This window comes from Crocuta crocuta, unplaced genomic scaffold (assembly GCF_008692635.1).
Source record: "Crocuta crocuta isolate KB4526 unplaced genomic scaffold, BGI_CrCroc_1.0 scaffold216, whole genome shotgun sequence".
NCBI classification, from domain to species: Eukaryota; Metazoa; Chordata; class Mammalia; order Carnivora; family Hyaenidae; genus Crocuta; species Crocuta crocuta.
Genome location: NW_027531504.1, coordinates 12,275,014 through 12,295,369, shown reverse-complemented (window position 1 = coordinate 12,295,369; position 20,356 = coordinate 12,275,014). Strand labels below are relative to the sequence as shown.

At 35.7% G+C, this 20,356-nt stretch overlaps 1 protein-coding gene across 1 annotated transcript in view; it reads right to left on the bottom strand.

Moving 5' to 3' along the window:
* CEP290 (centrosomal protein 290) overlaps positions 1–20,356 on the bottom strand; it is a 91,245-nt gene that overhangs the window by 7,425 nt on the left and 63,464 nt on the right. Inside the window, exons 39-48 of the mRNA XM_077772266.1 lie at positions 19,904–20,125; positions 19,458–19,580; positions 15,404–15,549; positions 14,893–15,048; positions 11,890–12,013; positions 7,543–7,677; positions 6,110–6,196; positions 4,712–4,876; positions 3,571–3,693; positions 1,971–2,143 (exon numbers count right to left, since the gene is read on the bottom strand). Of these exons, the coding sequence (XP_077628392.1) occupies positions 1,971–2,143; positions 3,571–3,693; positions 4,712–4,876; positions 6,110–6,196; positions 7,543–7,677; positions 11,890–12,013; positions 14,893–15,048; positions 15,404–15,549; positions 19,458–19,580; positions 19,904–20,125 (1,454 nt within the window). The remainder of the gene's footprint in view (positions 1–1,970; positions 2,144–3,570; positions 3,694–4,711; positions 4,877–6,109; positions 6,197–7,542; positions 7,678–11,889; positions 12,014–14,892; positions 15,049–15,403; positions 15,550–19,457; positions 19,581–19,903; positions 20,126–20,356) is intronic.

The window sequence follows — 20,356 nt, the reverse complement described above, 5'->3', positions numbered from 1 at the left end:
CTACAGGATTTACATAACTTTACTGAAGGGCTACCCTATAGTCACTTACCTATATACAGTGCACAGATTAAAAGCACAAATTACGTAAAAGGCAAAGTCATCTTCAATACGGTTAAATTATCATCCCTCTCAAATGCTTATAAACCCTAATCTTTTCTGAAGCTTCACAGAGCCCTCTTTAGAAAAGGAATGACAGGGACGATTATCTCTATAGATTAAAAAATAACAACACTTGAACTCACAGAAGAGATGTAATGTATTTAAGGTCACAGTGAGAATTAGGTATTTCTAAAGCCATGGAAACAACCTGGCTCCACTGGAACAAAAGTCAGCCTTTTAGAGACATACCTAACGTGAGGCAGAGAGTCTGGCATATAGTACTATGCACTGAGCATACTGTCTGCTGAAAAAATCTCTAACTCAAAATTCCTTCTGAGTCTACATGTGATTGTAGAAGGAAATAAAGGACCAACCAGGAAATCAACTGATAAGAATTGCTGGTTGAGCACCTCAGCTGGGGTCCAGGCAGACCAAAGAGACCCCTTTTCCCCAATAATATCACCCACAACTTCCTTTTACCCTCATACTGGCCCTCTAACAGAGTTAAGAGAGCTCAGGCGGGAGGGGGAGAGGGGATTCTGAGCACTCTCTATATTGTGTTAGGAACCAAGGATGCTTCTCTAGGTCCTGCCTGGCCATCTGGGCTGCCCTCTAACCTGCCTGCATGACCTGTCTCCTTAGAGTTGGTTGACAGGGTACAGACAGTGGGGCAGACCCAGGAGGGACTTGCTGTGGCTTCACAGTGCTAAGGCTCCCATCCTACTTGGAGTGATGGTGACTGCCGACCCACCCCTCTAAACTAAAGGTAGACACTTAAGGGGAGACTGGAGATGTGTGGACATAAAGAACTCTATGAAATATGGTAAGATGAAAACAAGTTTACCTTGGGGTGCCTGCATGGCTCAGTTGGTTGAGCGTCATGATCTTGCCGTTTGGAGTTCGACCCCTGTGTCTTGGAGCGTGTTTCAGCTACTGTGTCTCCCTCTGCCCCTCCCCCGCTTGCACTCTCTTTGGCAAAAGTAAATAAACATTTAAAAAATTAAAAAAAAAAAAGAGTTTGCCTTTTGAAATGGGACCAGCCGATGTAAGGTACACAAGTTCATACAGGATGAACTCAATGGGAACACATGGGTAGGATCTCATTGGTTTCTGGCTTCTATAGTTCTGGAAGCATCTACTTAAGATTGGAAATGAGAATGACACCAAAGCCTTTTATGGACTCATTAGAGTCATGAACTACCCATGATGAAAGTGACAATAAACATGAATGTTTACTCCTAACACCTCTGTGACAGCTACACAGTTTATGTGACAGGCAGGAATCACACATATAGGAAAGGTTCACAGGATGGGAGAGAGTTTAGTGCCAGAAAGCAGAGGCCAGTGAGACACTGAAGATGCCACTGAATTCATCTGTCAGGGCTATTTGAAGAACACACTTCCCACAACAGAAGTCCAAAATTACAGCACAGCCCAGATCCAGTCTGCCACAGGTTGTGACAAGACAGCTGAATTGTGCCTGGCTCATAACTTGAGGTAGAAAATATATAATATATAATGCAGAAGTTGAGTTGTAGCTGGAGAAAAGCAGCCCCCAGAAGAATCTGGGCGCCATCGTTCCAGGCTCATAGATGATAGCTGCTTCGTGATAACCATCCAGCTCCAACACCCTCAGCCCCAACTCGGCTCTGTCCCTCCCCTGCCACCCACATTCAGTAAATGTCTGAAAGAAGAAGAAACACTTAATTTCTGTCCTGGCACTGCCAAAAATATCCTGTTAAAGCAAACAACCAAACAATTCATCAGGAAAGAACAAAGTTAATCAGAATAGTGTCCTATTCTTTTGAAATAATAATGGCAGCACTGGAACTGATTAAACTTTGTGCAGATTATAAATTATTTGTTCCTACCTTGTAACAACAATGGATTTCCAGCTCTTGCTATCAGCACCTTCAAGCTGTGGACCTCTACTTTCTGCCAACTGTAATCTCTTGCCAGTCTCTTCTAGTTGAACTGTCATTTTCTCATTTAATATCTCTAAATTATTCTTAGCTATCCGCAGTTTCTCTGCAGCTTCAGTCTCCTATTATTAAAGGCTAATTAGTACACGATGACAAAACAATACTGTTCTCATAGATGCAACATATTCAAAATTACCACCACAAATTAGAAAACAAAAGTAACCTAGAGCTCTAAATGCTGATTAAAATTCTGACAAAAATCCAATGTTTCCTTTACTCTAAAACAGCAGTATGATCAAAATAATTAGAACAACAGATCATGTAAACCAGGTTAGAAAAATACATTTACGGGGCACATGGGTGGCTCAGTCAGTTAGGCATCCAACTCCTGATTTTGGCTCAGGTCATGAGTTCACGACTGGTAAGACTGACCCCACTTTCAGTACAAAGCCTGCTTGGGAATCTCTCTCCCTCTGCCCCTCCCCCACTCATGCATGTATATTCTTACAATAAATAAACATTTAAAAAAAAAAGAAAAATACATTTGCAAGTATTTTACTCTAGTGGTTGCTTTAAATTTGTCATTTTGGGGGACCTGCATAGCCCCTGTAGGTTAAGCATCCAACTTTGGCTCAGGTCACGATCTCATGTTTCCTGAGTTGAGCCCCACATCAGGCTCTGGGCTGAGAGCTTGGGGCCTGGAGCCAGCTTCACATTCTGTGTCCCCCTCTCTTTTAGTCCCTCCCCGACTCGTACTCTCTCTCTCAAAAATAAAAAATTGTAAATAAATGTGTTTTGTTTGGTTACTTTACATTTGTCATTGTAGTATTTATAGAATAATTGGACAGTTAATGTCTTAGCACACTCAGAGGTTTTGTTTTCACTAATATTCGAGAGGCCTAGCTATGAGCATAAACTTTGTGTAAGTACCATAATTATTTCCACTAGTAAACATCCATGCAAAGCACACTACCACTCTGGGCTCACAGTATATTCAGACACTATTGTAACTATTTTAAAAAATCTCAAGTTCAGTTTTTTCACTGAATCATCCATATAAATAACAACACCTAGTTGTCTGAGGCGAGGGATATATTTTACAACTTAAATAGAAAGGGATCTTACTGTTTAACATAACAGTTTCATATATTCCTTACTCTATACCAATCATTGTTCTAGGCCATGTGCACAAATATTAACTCACTTAAGTCCCACAGCAGCTCTGTGAAAGATATTTATTATTCCCAACTTTATAGAAGGGGAAATTGAACGTTAGAGAGGGGCTGGTAGTTTCTCTTTGTTTCCACACCCAGTAAGTAACAGAGCTAGGATCTGACTCCCAGATGTATGGCCTCTACATTATACTGCCTCTTAATTAATTTTTTATTTTCAATGTTCCTCATAGTGAAAGGATGGCAGCCATAAAGATACAATTTCTAAATCTCTTAATATCTACTTTGCTTTGAATAGACATTTTCGCCAAATTTTTCAAATATATATTACTTAATTAACATTAAAAAGTAACTATAATCAGAAAAGAAAGTCATACTTTTTTAAGTTCTTTACGAAGCCTTTCATTTTCAGCAACAATTTTCTCTGTGCCTTTGGTCTTGGATTCATAGCGCATGCTCAACTGACGTCCAAGATGAACTTTAAGTTTTTCTAATTCAGCCTAGTAAAAGATATATTATACATTATCAGAATAAAGAAATAAAAGACAATCCTATAAACTCATAAGACTTAATCCAAAGCAGTTTTAGAGATTCTGACAGAATTAAAGCTTTCCCTTTCATATAGGTCATCTAGAGTAGAGGTTCCCAACCTTGGCGACACGTTAGAATGAGCTGATGATTTAAAATCACAACACCTATGCTACGACCCACCCCAAAAGAACTTAATCAGTGTCAGGCTTCAGGGCTTCGGCATCTGTATATTTGAAAATAGACACCGGTAAGTATTTATGCTGCCAGAGTGAGAACCATTGGTCTTGACATAATAAAATGACCAAGTGGAGCTACTCTAATTCTTAGCCTTGTCTCTAACAAGTTTTTCTGTATATATAAAATAGTTACTGCATCTGTTAAAAACATTTTAAATAGTAGGAGTTTGTTTAAAAATCTTCCTTAAAAAATGAAATTTATGTTGGGCACCTGAGTGGCTCACTCAGTTGGGTGTCTGATTTCGGCTCAGGTTACAATCTCACTGTTCATGGGCTCTGTGCTGCCAGTTCAGAGCCTAGAGCCTGCTTTGGATTCTGTTTCTCCCTCTCTCTCTGCTCCTCCCCTGCTTGCTCTCTTTCTCTCTTTCCCAAGAATTAATAAACATTAAAACATTAAAAAAAAAAAGGAAATTACAATGGTGAAAACATTCTATGCAAATGATAACATTGAGAAACTTAACTGAAGTCCATGGGGGAAGGGAAGGGGAAAAAAATAGTTACAAACATGGAGGGAGGGAGGTAAACCATAAGAGACTCTTAAATACAGAGAAAGAACTGAGTGTTGATGGGTGAGGGGGGGAAGGGGAGAGGGGAAAATGGGTGATGGGCATTGAGGAAGGTACTTGTGGGGATGAGCACTGGGTAGTATATGTAAGCAATGAATCATGGGAACCTACCCCCAAAACCAAGAGCACACTGTATTCACAGTATGTTAGCCAATTTGATAAGAAATTATATTTAAAAAAATTACCTTCAATTTTTCATTTTCCAGCTCCATATTAGCCATTTTTTCACTGGTCAGTATTCCTGATGCTTTTTTCAACTGCTCATTTTCCCTTTGGACTTTTTCAACTACTTTTTTCATTAAACCAATGGTTTTTTCTAGTTCTGGAATTGTCTTTCCACTTCTACCAGACTACAAAAGAATACATTAACTTTGTATTTAATTAAATATCTGAGAGAGCATAATATAAAACACCAACAACATAACAGGCTCATTATTATACTCATTGCTGATTCCTAACATTTGAAGCCAAAACTTGTATTCATCATTACAGTTATAATTCCTATGCAATAGGAGTTATTATGTCTTTATAATAATAAACAAGCAAATCTAGACTCATAGAATTTGATATTCCTAGTCACGTAGCTAATGAGTAACAGCTTAAATACTCTAAATTTGATGTATGTTCCAAATGAATAAGGCTAAGAACCTAAATATACAATTTAGCTAATATTCTTTCTAGTTTACCAGAATTTCCTTTATATGAAAAAAACCCACAAAAGAAAAGTTGTGAGCTCATGAGTTACCAAATTTGAATTGCAGAATAGAGGTGATTTTCTAACAATAGCCATTGATTAGAAATTCAGTTTTTGTCCAATATAAATACAAGAGACATCTGAAGTTAAAAAAAACCTAGTGTAGAGTTATCAATAAAGATAGGTCACCAATTAAGAAGCTTAACTTCTAATGCTTTAAAATAAAATAGTTTAATAGTTGAGTAAAATAATCTGCTTACTTTTTTTGCATTTTATTCAGTATTCACACTATACAATGAATAACCTCATATAATTTTTATATTTTCATAATTAACTTAAAAATCAAGTTAACCTAGTTTAAAAAAATTTAATGTTTATTTTTGAGACAGAAAGAGAGAGGCAGCGTGTAAGCAGGGGAAGGGCAGAGGGAGAAGGAGACAGAACCTGAAGCAGGTGCCATTGCTTCCATTTGTACCCCTTGCTAACGTGAAAACAACAGGGGTTTAAATCTTTGGCCTGGGCCTCATAAGCATCATTTATTCATTGTAAAAAATGAATACAAAATAACATGAGAAGAAAAACACAAGAATAAAATACCTGGGAAACATATTTACAGAGCATTATACTAAGAAGTTGCCATGGAAATCATAAAATATAGTTATAAAACGTTAGAATTGGACTAAGGAGTTGTGAGTAGTTACCATAATGAACAGAAGGAAGATTCCTAGAAGTTAAATGTTCTCAAGGTGTGAAGGGAAATGCAATGAAAAAAGATGACATATGTACCGTTGAAATAAAATGCTTGTTACGTGTGACAGGTGATTTTTTCATTTCCAGCTTATTACCGCTGAAATCAACACAAATATATGGCATATTCTCACACACTCACCCCTCTAACACGGCCAAGTTTCCGCTCAACTTCTGCTTTTTCTTTCTTAAGAAATTCACACATTTCCTTCAAATCTCTTACTTGATTCTGAAAGATTAAAGCAAACACAACAGTTTATTAACATAGTTACAGCCACTGAAAAGGAAAGGCAAAGAATTCATTTGAGGTATTATTCTCTTCAACTATATAGCCAAACTGAACAAGAAGGTCTCTACAGCAATAAGAACTTTGAACTAACACATATGTTGAAGGCTATTAACATAAGAATATTTTATATATAAATTTCAAGAAATATTTTCCACATTACTGCCTTTATATAAATATAAATTATTTTTTGTAAATGATTTGAGAGAGTGTGTGTGTACATATGTGTACAAGAGAGGAAGGGGCAGAGAGAGGAGGAGAGAAATCCCAAGCAGGCTCCCCGTAGTCAGTGCAGTTGAATTCACAAACGTGAGACCATGACCTGAGCCAAAATCAAGAGTTGGACGCCTAACCAGGCACCCTTTGAGCTTTAGAACTCTGATTTTAACCACCCCAAAAATGACATAAATAGATCTTTATCCAGATGGTAGAGAGAAACGGGCAGCCGAACTAATAGTATCGGTTCTAATAATGTAAAAATCAGAATGTTCTAGAAGCGGGACATAATTATATCATTACAGTGGAATTAATAGATTGCTAATATTCTAGGTTAGAAAACAGAACAGAAACAATTAGGCAGCAAAAAGATAAAAAGATTCCCATAAATAGGATGAGATTTGGAAAACCAAAAATAAACATCTTATAAACATCACAATGAAATTCCTAAAAGAGATAATTATCCTAATTTTTTTAAAGTTAAAGACTTAATTTTATAAAGAAATATCCTAATTAAGAGTGAAAATTGTTATTGAAATATACCAACCATCCACTTGCCTCAGGGCTTTGAACTTGCTATTTCTGTTGTCTGGAACTCTCCAGTATCTGTATGACCCACTTCCTAACCTCTCCCCTAGCTCTCTGATAAAATATCATTTTATTAAGAAAGCCTTCTCCTATTACCCTAATTTAAATAGCAATTCCATACACTCTCAACCCACCCCCCCCACACCCTCACACCTTTCATACCAACCATGCATTTGTCCTTACCACTTAACATCAACTTAACATCAACGGACATACCGCCATTTATTTATTGTCAGCCTTTCACACTAGAATATAAATTCTATGACTGCAAGAAATGTTTTGATTGCTGTTTCCCAGGACCTAGAAGAGTACCTGACAACAAAGTAGGCTTTCAATAAATAACTGTTGCATGAACAAATGTAGAAAATTTGACACGACCACAGTATTTTATGAATCTGAGTTTCTGGCATCTTCATAGACTAATATGAAGAGGGAGAAAAGGTTTTCAGGCCTTAGATTTCTTAATTAAAGAACATTAAATTTACCTTTAATCTTGGCAAATCTTTATTTGCTTGTTCAAGCTGAAACTTTAGTTCAATATTTTCAGATGACAACTTCAAGTTCTCCCTCTGAAGCTCCTGTTCCCTTTGACAGTGTTCATCTGACTCTATTCCTGAAGTCTTCAGGAAAATAAAGTTAGGAATACTTTTAAGTTTCAATAATATAGTTATATAAGACATACTGGATAAGAAAACACTAGCTAAAAGGGAATATTCTTCCTCAAAAATATGGAAAATTAAAGAATTCTAAAAAAATGACCCCAGATAAAGAAGTTAGAATATATAAATTGCAGGAGAAAAGGTAATACAGTTTAATATAAAAAGCAAAGTGAAGTATGTCTTAAAAATGTCCACATATATAATGTCTCCATGTATACGCTAAGACTAAACTAATTTGTGCTAATTTTTCCAGTCCAAAAGTAAAATATGACTATTATTTGTTATGGTTTACATTATGCCCTAAATCCTACCCCCACCCCCAAATTCATATGTTGAAGTCCTAATCCCAGTACCTCAGAATATGACCCTGTTTGGATATAGGACTTTTTCAGAGGTACTCAAGTTAAGGTTATTAGGGTGGGCCTTAACCCAGTAGGAGTATGTTCTTATGAAAAAGGGAAATTTGAACACAGAGATATGCATAGAAGGGAGATAATGTAAAGAGACAGGGCAAAACTGGCCATCTACAAGCCAATGCAAAGGGCCTGGGACAGATTTTTCCCTCACAGGTTAAAGAAGTCATCAACCCTGCCAATACCTTGGTTTGGGACTAATGGCTTCTAGAACTGTGAGAATAAATTTGTTATGCCACCAAATCTGTGGTGCTTTGTTACAACAGCCCTAGCAAACTAACACATGAACCTCCAAAAGAAGTGCCTTAATGCTTCCCTCTTCCATAAAGCTCTTCTTCATTCCTTGAGTGAAAGTGATCACTCCCTCCTCTGAAATCTAATAACACTATATTGTATTTCTCTTGGCACGAATCCACCTTGGGTTATTATATATATTCATTCTTACTTCTCATTCTAAACTACAGGTTATTTGAAAGAGAAATATGTGCTTGATTACTTTTTTCTATAAAGGGGGCAGAATACTGCCCACTTCCTATGCTTTTTATGAGCATCATACGAAACAATGTTGTGCAAATGCTCATCATAGCTCCTCCCCAGTCCCTTTCTCTATTGGCTTGATAGACTATCAAGTCAATAACTCCACAGACATTATAGTTTAAAAAATGCAATGTTATAAAAATATGTCCATTATACATGGTTCTATAACATCTTTTTAACTAGCAGTAGGTTAAATACTTCACATTCTGATATATTTACCCTTGGGTAATAAAAACAAAAGAAATTAAAGACATCAAAATATAGAATATAGAAAAGTAAAGAAATTCTAGGCTATTTGATTCTGATCTGAGGGCACAGAACACTAACAGAAACATTGCATGTGTCCACCTTACTTCTCTGTACAAAGGAATGTGTGTTCATTTCTTGTGTGCAAAAGACATATTTGTTAATGTCTGTACCATAGGAATATGTCTGTGCTTATCCTCACTCTCTGTCAAATAACCCAAGTATCCATTCTGATTTTGCTACTCTTAGGTTAAAACTAGGCAAAGCATGCCACCTGCATGCCACCTGCAAGGTCCTCAATTTTTGCATCTTACAAATGAAGGCACAAGATGGGGTCATTTTTAAGGCCTCTTCAGACATGGAAATCTGTAGTGAATGCCCTGTCCCTGAGCTTTTCTGTCACCTTCACTTCATCTCTTCTGTCTGTGGTAGTGATCTAACAAATGATAAACACTTATGGGTACCACTGATTGATAGACATAACATTTACTAAGAATCAAGCACGGAAGAGAGTAATTCTATCTGAAGATCTCACATGAGGATTTTTTTTTTAATACATTCTCCCCACTAAAACATGGATGTAATTATGTAAGTACATACGGATCATTTTTCCCCATAATTCTCAAAAAAAAGAATTAGTTGAAATTCTCTAAATTTCTGGAAAACAAATTTTAACGAAACTCTATTCTGTAAAGATAATATAAATACAATTCTTGCATAATGAATTTTATGAGGTTTCCAATTCTTTTATGGAAGAGGAATCCTGTTGAAAGGGATATAGTGCTGGAAACCAAATTCTTAGTGGATGGGAATTAAAGACACACACAGTGGAAGCCTCAATTTTTCAGTTACTTATTATCAAGGGAAAAAGAAGCATTATGAATTTGGATAAAGATATGACATAAGAATTAAGTGACTTTCATTCATGTTGGGCAGAAAGAAAGGAAAGAGAGAATCCCAAGCAGGTTCCGCACTGTTAGCATGGATCCTGACGTGGAGCTTGATCCCACAAATCGTGAGATCACTACCTGAGCAGACATCAAGAGCTGGAAGCTTAACCCACTGAACCACCCAGGGACCCCCCATTTTCTCTTGTCATTTAAATGTTTGTTTCTACTGTTGTTTTTAGAACCTAGGTGACTAGAATATCTAGGTGGAAAGGATAAGGAAAAAATGAAGATAAATTCTATTTGATTTCAAGTGGAGACAAACGTGTTAGTCTGTACTTCACTGTAAACTGATCAAAAGTAGTGTTCACATGGAGAGATCATAAACCGTACAGTTAGACCTGTGTTTAGATCCTGGTTTTGCATCACTAGAGATGTTGCTCATGCTCCAGGCTTCCCATGTAGAACAGAAACAATACTCTGCAAATATGTGAAAATTATACCTCGGCACAGAGCCTAATATAACATAGACAGCAACACATGCAAACTCCTTTTATTCATCATAAAAAAGTAACTGTTAAAAAATACGTGGCAAAAAGATGACCAGTATCATAACACATTTTTACTGATATTATTCACTGTAATCAAAGTTTGTGATGAGATTTTAGAGCATCTTGAATTAGAAATTTCTAAGGCAAAATGAACACCTCTAAAGAGCCTGGTTTTTGTTATCCTCTTATCTAATACTTTTTAAGTAACTACCAGTGGTAAAACAGTGAGTACTAAAATCAGTTAAGAAAAAAATAACGTAAAATCAATTAAGAAATGCATAACCTTTAATTTTATAGGAACTCATCAATTAGAACTTAGGACACATTTCATGAATAGTTAATATTTTTTCACAAACCCTACACAATTTATTTCCATTTGCACCATATATGTTTACCACTTGCTATAAGGAACAAACACAGGACTGCCATGTACTCAAACCTGGGACCCTTCATTTTGTGGCTGGACTGGCACATCGCCTTCAGAATTTGCCTGTGCTTCCTCGTCAGCACACTGAGTCAGCGCAGCAGCACCTGTGGCACAATCACCATCTTCCCGGCAGATCCTTCTGGATCCATGTCATTGTGGTGACTCACATCTTCAGGTATGTGTCCCTTTCCTTTATCATTCTTGCCTAGCTCATTCTCTTCCTGGTTTTTATGTTCCTGTTTATTATTTTCACAACAGTCCTCATTAATTTTCTCAATTTCAGGATCTGGTTCATTTTCAAAATTGGACTTAATGCCTGCCAAGGTAACATTAGTTGACCTAAACGGACTTGGTTTATTTTGTGGTCTTGCCTCAGGTTTATTTAACTCTGCAGAATCTACAAGATCTTCTGTTGTGTGTCTTTCTTCATTACTGTAACACCGCAGAGTATTTTTAGGTACCTGATGATATAAGTTGTTACTGGCATCTGCTCCCTTCCTCATTTTAATTCTGAACACTGTTACGTTTTTTTTTTTGTTTGCTTTTTGTTTTTTTGGTTCTTGTGGAAAGTGCTCTTTTTGTGATAAATATTATGCCTGTATTTATTAACACTGGTAGCAAGGGTGGAAAGGGTGGAAAGTGTAGTTGTGTCACATAACAGATTCTGCTTGAAGCAGAATGAAGAGAAGAAACATGAAAAGAGAAAAAAATAACAAAAATGTACACACCATTGTTTTAAAGGAAGATATAACAAACAATTCTATTAATGATTTTTTTTATAAAGGAAAACTAGAAATATATCACATGTTTGAATGGAAACAATGCTATATTTTTCTAATTTACCTAACTATATCTTCTTGCCACAGCAAAACTCAAAATAACTTCTTTAAAACCTCTGGAAACCATTTGTAATAAAGTTTTATGCAAAACAGAAGAATCTTAAGATTCTTAAGAAGGATTAAAGAAGTTAACATACATCACTACCTGGCAAAAATAAAAGTTGGATTTAGTGCATTCATAAGAAGAAGCTTAATGTTTTCAGCCAGATAAAGGTAGAAGTTTGTATCACTGTTAAACTTTAAAAGCAGAAAAACAAAAGGATGTACACTTACTGAAGGTCCAGAATATGCATCCTTTGACAACTGTTTTTCTAAAACATGAAGTTTTTCTTGGAGGTATCTATTTTGTAAATGTAAATCTTCTATGACAGAATCTCGAGGAAGAGCTTGGCGGGTCCTTTGATAAAAAAAACAAGACTCTTTATTATTCAAATGTCAACTTTCCACAGCTTTACTGTATTAAAACACAGATAAGAAAATATATAATGTATTTGTTAACTCTGTATTTATTTTTAAATTTTATAAAACTTGTAAATTTTTTAAAAATTAGGACATGACTATTTAGATTATACAGTGATCCTTTGCAGAGGGTTCACTTCAGGGCTCCTTTGAACTATGAGTTAACAAGTGTACTTTGATTTACAGAAATACATTAGCATCTTTAAAGAACATGCATCTATTTATATGGAATTGTGTAAGATGAACCAAAATACCCACTATTTTTAAAGCATTATATAATAATTTCATAACATACTTCTCAAGAAGCTCAATGATATAAAAAAGGCTCTTAGTGGTGCCAAGTAACAATCTGTTACTCCAAGTCTCACATGCATAGCCTACAGAGTCCTCCATAATCGGGCACCATTACACCTTTTCAACCTAATTGTCCAGGAGTCCACCTTTACTGAGACAAAAGTATCTACCCCTACCCACATAAAAGCTTCACCCCTGCCACCATGTCTCTGCTAGGGTTCTGCTTTCTGGGAACATCTTTCCTCCCTTTAATATCTAGATTTGATTCATGAAATTTAGAAATTCACAGTTGAACTGAGACAGAAGACAAGTTCAATCTCTTCTATTAAGTGTTCTCCAATTATTTCAGCCCACACAGGTTCACATTATTAGAAAAAAATTAAGCCTCTAAAAGTTTTAGGTTTCAAAACTAAAATATTTGAACCTGTGAAAACTGCAAAGGAGAATAGAAGGGTTTCACATTGTTTTGAACACATGTTTAGATCAAGAAAAACAAGGAAGAGAAGGAGCCATTACTAGGGTCAGACAGTAACTACAAAATAGATGCTGAAAGAAAGAATTCTTCAATCACAGTTTTCTTCTCCATCAAGGAAAATTCTGAAGGATGTAAGAAACAATGACTTGGAAAAAAAAGGGAATGGAATGTAGGTTAGAAATTCATGTGTGTTCCTTTAAAAGAAGTTCACAATGGGGCGCCTGGGTGGCTTAGTCAGTTGAGCGTCCGACTTTCGCTTGGGTCATGATCTCGCGGTTCGTGGGTTCGGGCCCCGCGTCGGGCTCTGTGCTGACTGCCAGCTCAGAGCCTGGAGCCTGTTTCAGTCTGTGACTCCCTCTCTCTCTGACCCTCCCCTGCTCACGCTGTCTCTCTCTCTCTCTCTCCTAGAAATAAATGAAACATTAAAAAAAAAAAAAAAATTAAAAAAAAAAAAGTTCACAAAACATTAATATGTATATGAACACAGACATTAATAAGGAAACACTAATGGTAATTTTTAAAGATTAATGGAGACAAAAAAAAAGTAATGATAAATTTAAGAACATTAAGTATCCACCATATCCAAATGACAGGTAGGTACTGCACTTAGAAAATGATCATTAATATGATTCTGGATTGCTTGTAATCACGTAGAAGAGGAAGTAACAAATTTTGTAAAATTAATCTAAGTTCATCAAAGAAGAAATGAATAAAACAGAAAATTACAGTTTTAGGTTTTTTGTTTTAATGTTTTTTTTTTAATGTTTTATTTATTTCTGAGAGAGACAGCATGAACAGGGGAGGGTCACAGAGAGAGGGAGATACAGAATCTGAAACAGGCTCCAGGCTCTGAGCTAGCTGTCAGCACAGAGCCCGACACGGGGCTCGAACCCATGAACTGTGAGATCATGACCTGAGCTGAATTCGGACGCTTAACTGACTGACCCACCCAGGCACCCCCAGTTTTAGTTGTTAAGACATGATTTTATTGTGCTCTGCATGACTGTGATTTTATCCTAACACATACTTTGGAAAGAGATGATGAAACCAACTTCAAAGGCTCTGCTAGAGAAATAACACTGGGGGCAGGGAGGGTGTCTGGCTCTAGATACAGTGGTGTAAACACACTCAATCTTGTCTCTCCCAAATGCACAGAACAGTTATTTGAGAACTTTGAAAAGTAAGTATCTTATTTTATTTTATTTTAATTTTTTTTTAATGTTTTATTTATTTCTAGGAGAGAGAGAGAGAGAGAGAAAGAGTGAGCAGGGGAGGGTCAGAGAGAGAGGGAGTCACAGACTCTGAAATAGGCTCCAGGCTCTGAGCTGGCAGTCAGCACAGAGTCCGAGGCGGGGCTCGAACCCACGAACCCCGAGATCATGACCTAAGCAAAAGTCGGACGCTTGACCGACTAAGCCACCCAGGCGCCCCGAAAAGTAAGTATTTTAAAGAGTGGGACAGTATACCAGAATTGGAAGTATCAGTAAACAGGCAGGAATTTACCTTTCCTTTTCCTCTAGTGTTTTTTGGCCTGAACACAACATTGCTTGAAACCTGAAGGTGAGTGTTATACACACGTATTGTGTGTGCACGAATCTGATCTTACAGTAGCAAAGGCTCAAAGACCTGAACTAACAGATGTAAGGCAGCCAGTGTACCAGACTTCCAATGGGGAGGGGCACAGGCAGGACAGATCCAAAAAGACTGTAAAGGCTTTGAAAACAAAACTGATATTGGAACCACAGCCCATAGAAAGCAGGTTGGAACTTGGGGCCTGAACCTATCCAGAGCACCTGTGAAAACAAAAATACTCCATTTTCCATAGAATTTAACCAAGATCCAAAGTTTCACAACATAATTTTCGTAAATTCAAGAATACAGTCCAAATTATGTGAGATACAAAGAACCAAGAATATCTTAATTCACATGGGAAAAGATAACAGAACCCAAGCCTAAATAAAATAATACACACTCATTACATCAGTTTCTTTGGGTCAGTCAATATTTCTTCATTGTAAAAGGTCCCACATTTTCACATAACAGCTTACCTCATATATGATATGTCATTTTCTAAGTCAAGATTTCTCTTTTTCAATTCTTCCAACTCCTTTTCTGACTCCAAAGCTCGCACTCCCATAACGTGATCAACAGTAATGCCAGTTGTTTTTAGTTTCCTCTGCAAAGTAAGTTTCTCTTTATCAGCCCTGTGGGATTCAATATAGCATTATGAAAATATAAAATTCACTGGTTTGCTTGTTCAATTTATTTAACTGAAGCTTACTACTAATTACAACACCAACATAAAAAAAAAACTAGATCTTGTTGTATTGCTATAACTTATTTCAAAATTATAGGAAACTCCGTTTATAAATTGTTAAAATAATTTTAAACATATTTTAAAGATAATAAAGTGAATCACAGATAATAAACTATAATTTAAACTATGAAATTTCTCAAATATGACATCAAATATGTACTATCAAATACAATAAAACGATGTAACTTCCAGATCAATTAAAGTCTTTATAAATAATTAACTAGGGCTAAATTTAAACTCACTTGGCAAAAAGATCCTTCAAAGTATTCAACTGCTTTGTTAGAATATGCACTTCCCCCTCTTTCTCTTTTAACTTGCTTCTAATTCCCTCTATTTTGGTTTGCCATTTTTTACCTTCTTCCCACCTAATTAATTCTTCTTTAGCACTCTGTAAACAACAATGAAGGAGAAAATTACCAATATTGCTTTTAATTTCAAGATTTATTAATTACAATTTACTAGAACAATGGTAAATCAATACTTCCCAGGAAATATGTAAATACATTCATTTTGCTATATAATGTCTAGAATCTCTAGACATCCCAATCTACTAGCAAAAATGCCCTTCAGGTTACAGGTTCTGTATTCAATTATTTGACAGGTAAAATTCTGACAAACAGTTTGGACAAATATCAACAGACTTTCAAGTCTTTAAGTAAAGATTCTAATAAAGATGATCATGACCAACACAAGCTTCTAACAAAAATACATATCTGCAAATGACCAACCCAATTTTGACCAAAATAGCAATCTCCTACCATCGCAGCCTCTTCAAATCTTATCCAACAGATGGTTATATAGAGCTAATCATCTGCCATATCACTCTAGGCATTAAGCACAGAAGCAATGAATAAAAGAAAAAGAATTACAGTTTAATCTATGTTGGTTGGGTAGATTAGAGAAAGGGAGCAAAATATAGACAAAAAGAAAAAAATATTTTGTAGTGTGTTAGCTGCTGGTAAGTGCTGAGCAGGGAGGATAAATAGGTAATGGCATTAGTAATGCAATTGGGGCATATAAGCTGCTGATAGAATACATTTCCATCAGTTTGCACTTGTAGCTCTGAATTCACATTAATGCTATGAGACTATTTCATTATGTTTTCTGTTTTCTAGTGTATACACCGGAATATCTTCATGTTGAAATATGAGAGATGTAGAAATATATTATCTTTATGAATTATTTTGTTTCTCCTTTATAGTTCAGTTAGGGCATTTATAGTGATATTTTTGAAATTACACACGTAGGTAGTTTCTATTAACCATAAATTTCATGTGGATATTATGAAACACTGTGTTTATTACAAAAGGCAATGTCAGGGCTGAAAGAGTTAAAAGCCACAGTTTAAAGTCAAATGCTCAACTAAGATACATTGCCCTATCAAACTATCTTCTTTGATACTGGCCAATTTTTTACTGTATTTATTTAATTTACCTAACAAGTATTCTTTAAAAAAAACATAAAAACTTCCACAAATGTTTGATAGTTATTAACTTTTTTCCCCTGAAATATATACAAGAAATTTTGTGTACTTCCAGGAATGTAAATATTAGCTTGGGCATAATGGTATACAAGTAAATAATTCTGCAGCAAGGAATTGGGCATTTACCCTCTGACACTACCCTCTGAAGTAAGACTGAGGGAAACAAGGCTGGAATTATTTAAAAATGAACCACAACAGGGGCGCCTGGGTGGCTTAGTCAGTTAAGCGTCCGACTTTCACTTAGGTCATGATCTCGCGGTTCGTAGGTTCGAGCCCAGCGTCGGGCTTTGTGCTGACTGCCAGCTCAGAGCCTGGAGCCTATTTCAGAGTCTGTATCTCCCTCTCTCTCTGACCCTCCCCTGCTCACGCTGTCTCTCTCTCCTAGAAATAAATAAAAAATATTAAAAAAAATAAAAATGAACCACAACAAATCAATAACAAAAGCAAACATCACCACGGATCTGTTCTTGACTAGGGGAGAAGAGAAGATGCAGGGAGAAGTTCTCTTTCCATATTTTCTGTACCGATAGCCACTACGGATGGATTTCAGAATAATGTGACCATATTTAAAATTTTTCATTCATTTAACAAATACTGAGCATCTAATACATGCTAGGGACTAGGAACTGTTGTAGATAGTGGGGATACAACAATAAACAAAACAGGTAGAATTCCTGCCATTAAAGTTTATGGTCCAAAAGATAAACACATAGATAAGTAAATCTCTAGTATGTCAAGATAATACTAAATGCTATGGAGAAAAGTATAACAGCATAAGAAAACAGAGGAATGCAAGGCATGGGGGTGGGTTGACAGAGAAAAGGGTATAGAAATTTCAGTATGAAATCATTCTTTGAGTATTAAAACATCCATCAATTAGAAATGCCCAATAGTGTGAAATTTGAAATAATGCTCTTGTTAGATTCCTGGATACAAATATTAACATTAGTGTTCTCTATGTAGTGTTCTCTTTTTCTAATTAGTAATAACATATCATACAGTGGTATGGACTTGATGGCTTACAAAAGACTTGCACACATTGTCTCATTTGATTGCCAAAATAATCTTGGGAAATTGGCAATGCGAATAGTTATCATTTCTACTTTAAGGAGAAATAAACTGAAACAGAGTTTAGGAGTCCAGGCAAAGTCATAAGTCTTCCTGATAGGAACCAGGTTAGGAACTGTTATCTGAGGATTAGTCCTTCGTTCAAGAGGGGAGGCAGCAAAGAAAGCAATCTGGAAGAGTAAGGACATTTTTATCTTGCAAATTTTACCAGCAAAGCTTCAGGCAGCGAATATGTTGTGGTTCAATGTATAGAAATGAAAACATTTTAATAAAAATTATACTAACATTGGTGAATTTTCAAAGGACAAATATTTTTTGGAATATACTCCACTAAGACATTTAAATCTCATTAGTATTTTCTATTCAGTGGCATTAAAATTCCTTAATTTTCTTTTTTATGGCCATGTTATTGAAATTATTATAGATATTGAATATTTTCTGTGTAAATTTGACAATAAAAATTTTTCCTAACCTTAGCTCCTCCTCTGTGATTTTCTGCCCCTACTACTAATACCAATATTTCTCAGGTCTCTTTTGATATTTTCAATGCTACCGATAGAAGTATTCATTTTATTATTTGCAACAAATTTAATTATATACATCTTAGCCAATTCAAGGGGATTTGGGCAGATTGACTGATAATTTCCATCAGTAATTTTTATTACAAAATAATTGACTAACCTTTTAGAACAATATTTTAATTTTTTTAATGTTTATTATTATTANCCGCGAGATCATGACCTAAGCGAAAGTCGGACGCTTAACCGACTAAGCCACCCAGGCGCCCCTAATGTTTATTATTTTTGAGAGAGAGAGACAGAATGAGAGCGGGGGAGGGGCAGAGAGAGAGGGAGACACACAATCTGAAGCAGGCTCTAGGCTCTGAGCTATTAGCACAAAGCCAGATGCAGGGCTCGAACTCACCAACTGTGAGATCATGCACTGAGCCAAAGTTGGACACTTAACCGACTGAGTTATCCAGGCGCGCCAACTTTTTAGAAAATTTTAAGCAACTTTTCTCACACTACAGAATCAATTTATAAGTGGTTTGGTTATTGATTACTACAAATATTGATTCCAAAGCACTCTGTTTATTGGATGATAAAAAGGACACATTTGGGTCAAGGCAGTAGAGCTAAAAATGCCCAACTTTCTTTCCCAGAGGTCAAAAGCACATATCTATATAAGCAATTATATTGGGGAAAAGCCGGATATGTAAGATGTGAGGGGATTTTAGAGATACTTTGTCAGGAAGAGGACATGATGATGTTGTAGTAACTTCAGAGTAGGAGTTACATTTTAGGGGCACCAGGGTGCCTCAGTCAGTTAAGCATCTGAATCTTGATTTTGGCTCAGGTAATGATCCAGGGTCACTGTAAATTTCTAAAGGACAGAAACTGGTCTTAGACTTCTCTATTTATATTATGTTTTAGGTCCTCAAATTAATTTTCTTTTTTTTTTTTGAGAGAGAGAGACAGACAGAGAGCGAGAAAGAGGGTGTGCACAAGCCAGGGAGAGGGGAAGGCAAAGGGAAGGGGAGAGAGAATCCAAAGCAGGCTCATGCCCGACTCTAGGCTCAATCCCATGACCCTGGGATCATGGCCTGAGCCAAAATTAAGAGTCAGACTCTCAACCGAATGAGCCACCCAGGAGCCCCTAGAGTATATTACCTATTCATCAATTATATAATTTAAGTTAGTCTATGATTACCTTAAAAATATTAATCAGTATGTTTCTTCACATACCTTTTCTTTGATAGGCTTTATTTCTGCCTCATCCACCTTTCTTTCCAGTTGGCTTTCGAGCTTTTTAATTTTCTTTTGGAGTTCTTCAATTAAACTTTGTTTATTATCTAACAGAGATTTCCCCTAAAATATAAGATTTTCACATTTTAAAAGTAAAAAGTTATCAAACAAAATATACAATAAATAGTCCAATTATAGAAACTTTTGAGGCTAAAGCTAACCACATTTTCTAAATGCACTATTGATACATTCTGGATGCTTCTGCATTTTAAAGATAGGCTACTCTAAAACAACAAATACAACAGAAGTCACTGAAGGAATTATCTATTCAAAGTGATCTGAAAGCTTGTTTTAGCAAATATTATAGGTGAAATTAAAAAGTGGGAATAAACTACTACCTATATATTTTAAACAAAAGACATTATCATAATTAAACATAAAATTACCTGTAATCCGCTGGTTAGTCTTTTAATTTGCCTTTTCAGTTCATCATTCTCTTGATCAATTCCATCTTTCTCTCTAAGTATTTTACTATAGGCTTTTTGTTTTTTTTGCAGTTCATTGGTTAAGTCATTCAAATTATCAGTTAGTGAGTTTTCTCTGTTTTTACTTGTTTTGAGAGCTTCTTTTAATTTTAAAAGATTTTCACTTAAGTCTTCAATTTGTGACTAAAACAAAATAAAGGTTTATTTCATGAATCTTCAAGTATCAACAATAAAATATAATATATTACTTATTAAAAAGAAAGTTTGGATCTAAATTTTTATTAAAATAAATTATTCTTAATAATACTTATTAAAAAGGTTTAGTTAATACTTATTAAGTTAAAATTTACTAAAAGTAAAGTCTCAATCTGAATTTTTAAGGTCATAGGGTGAAAAACCCATTAACTACATATA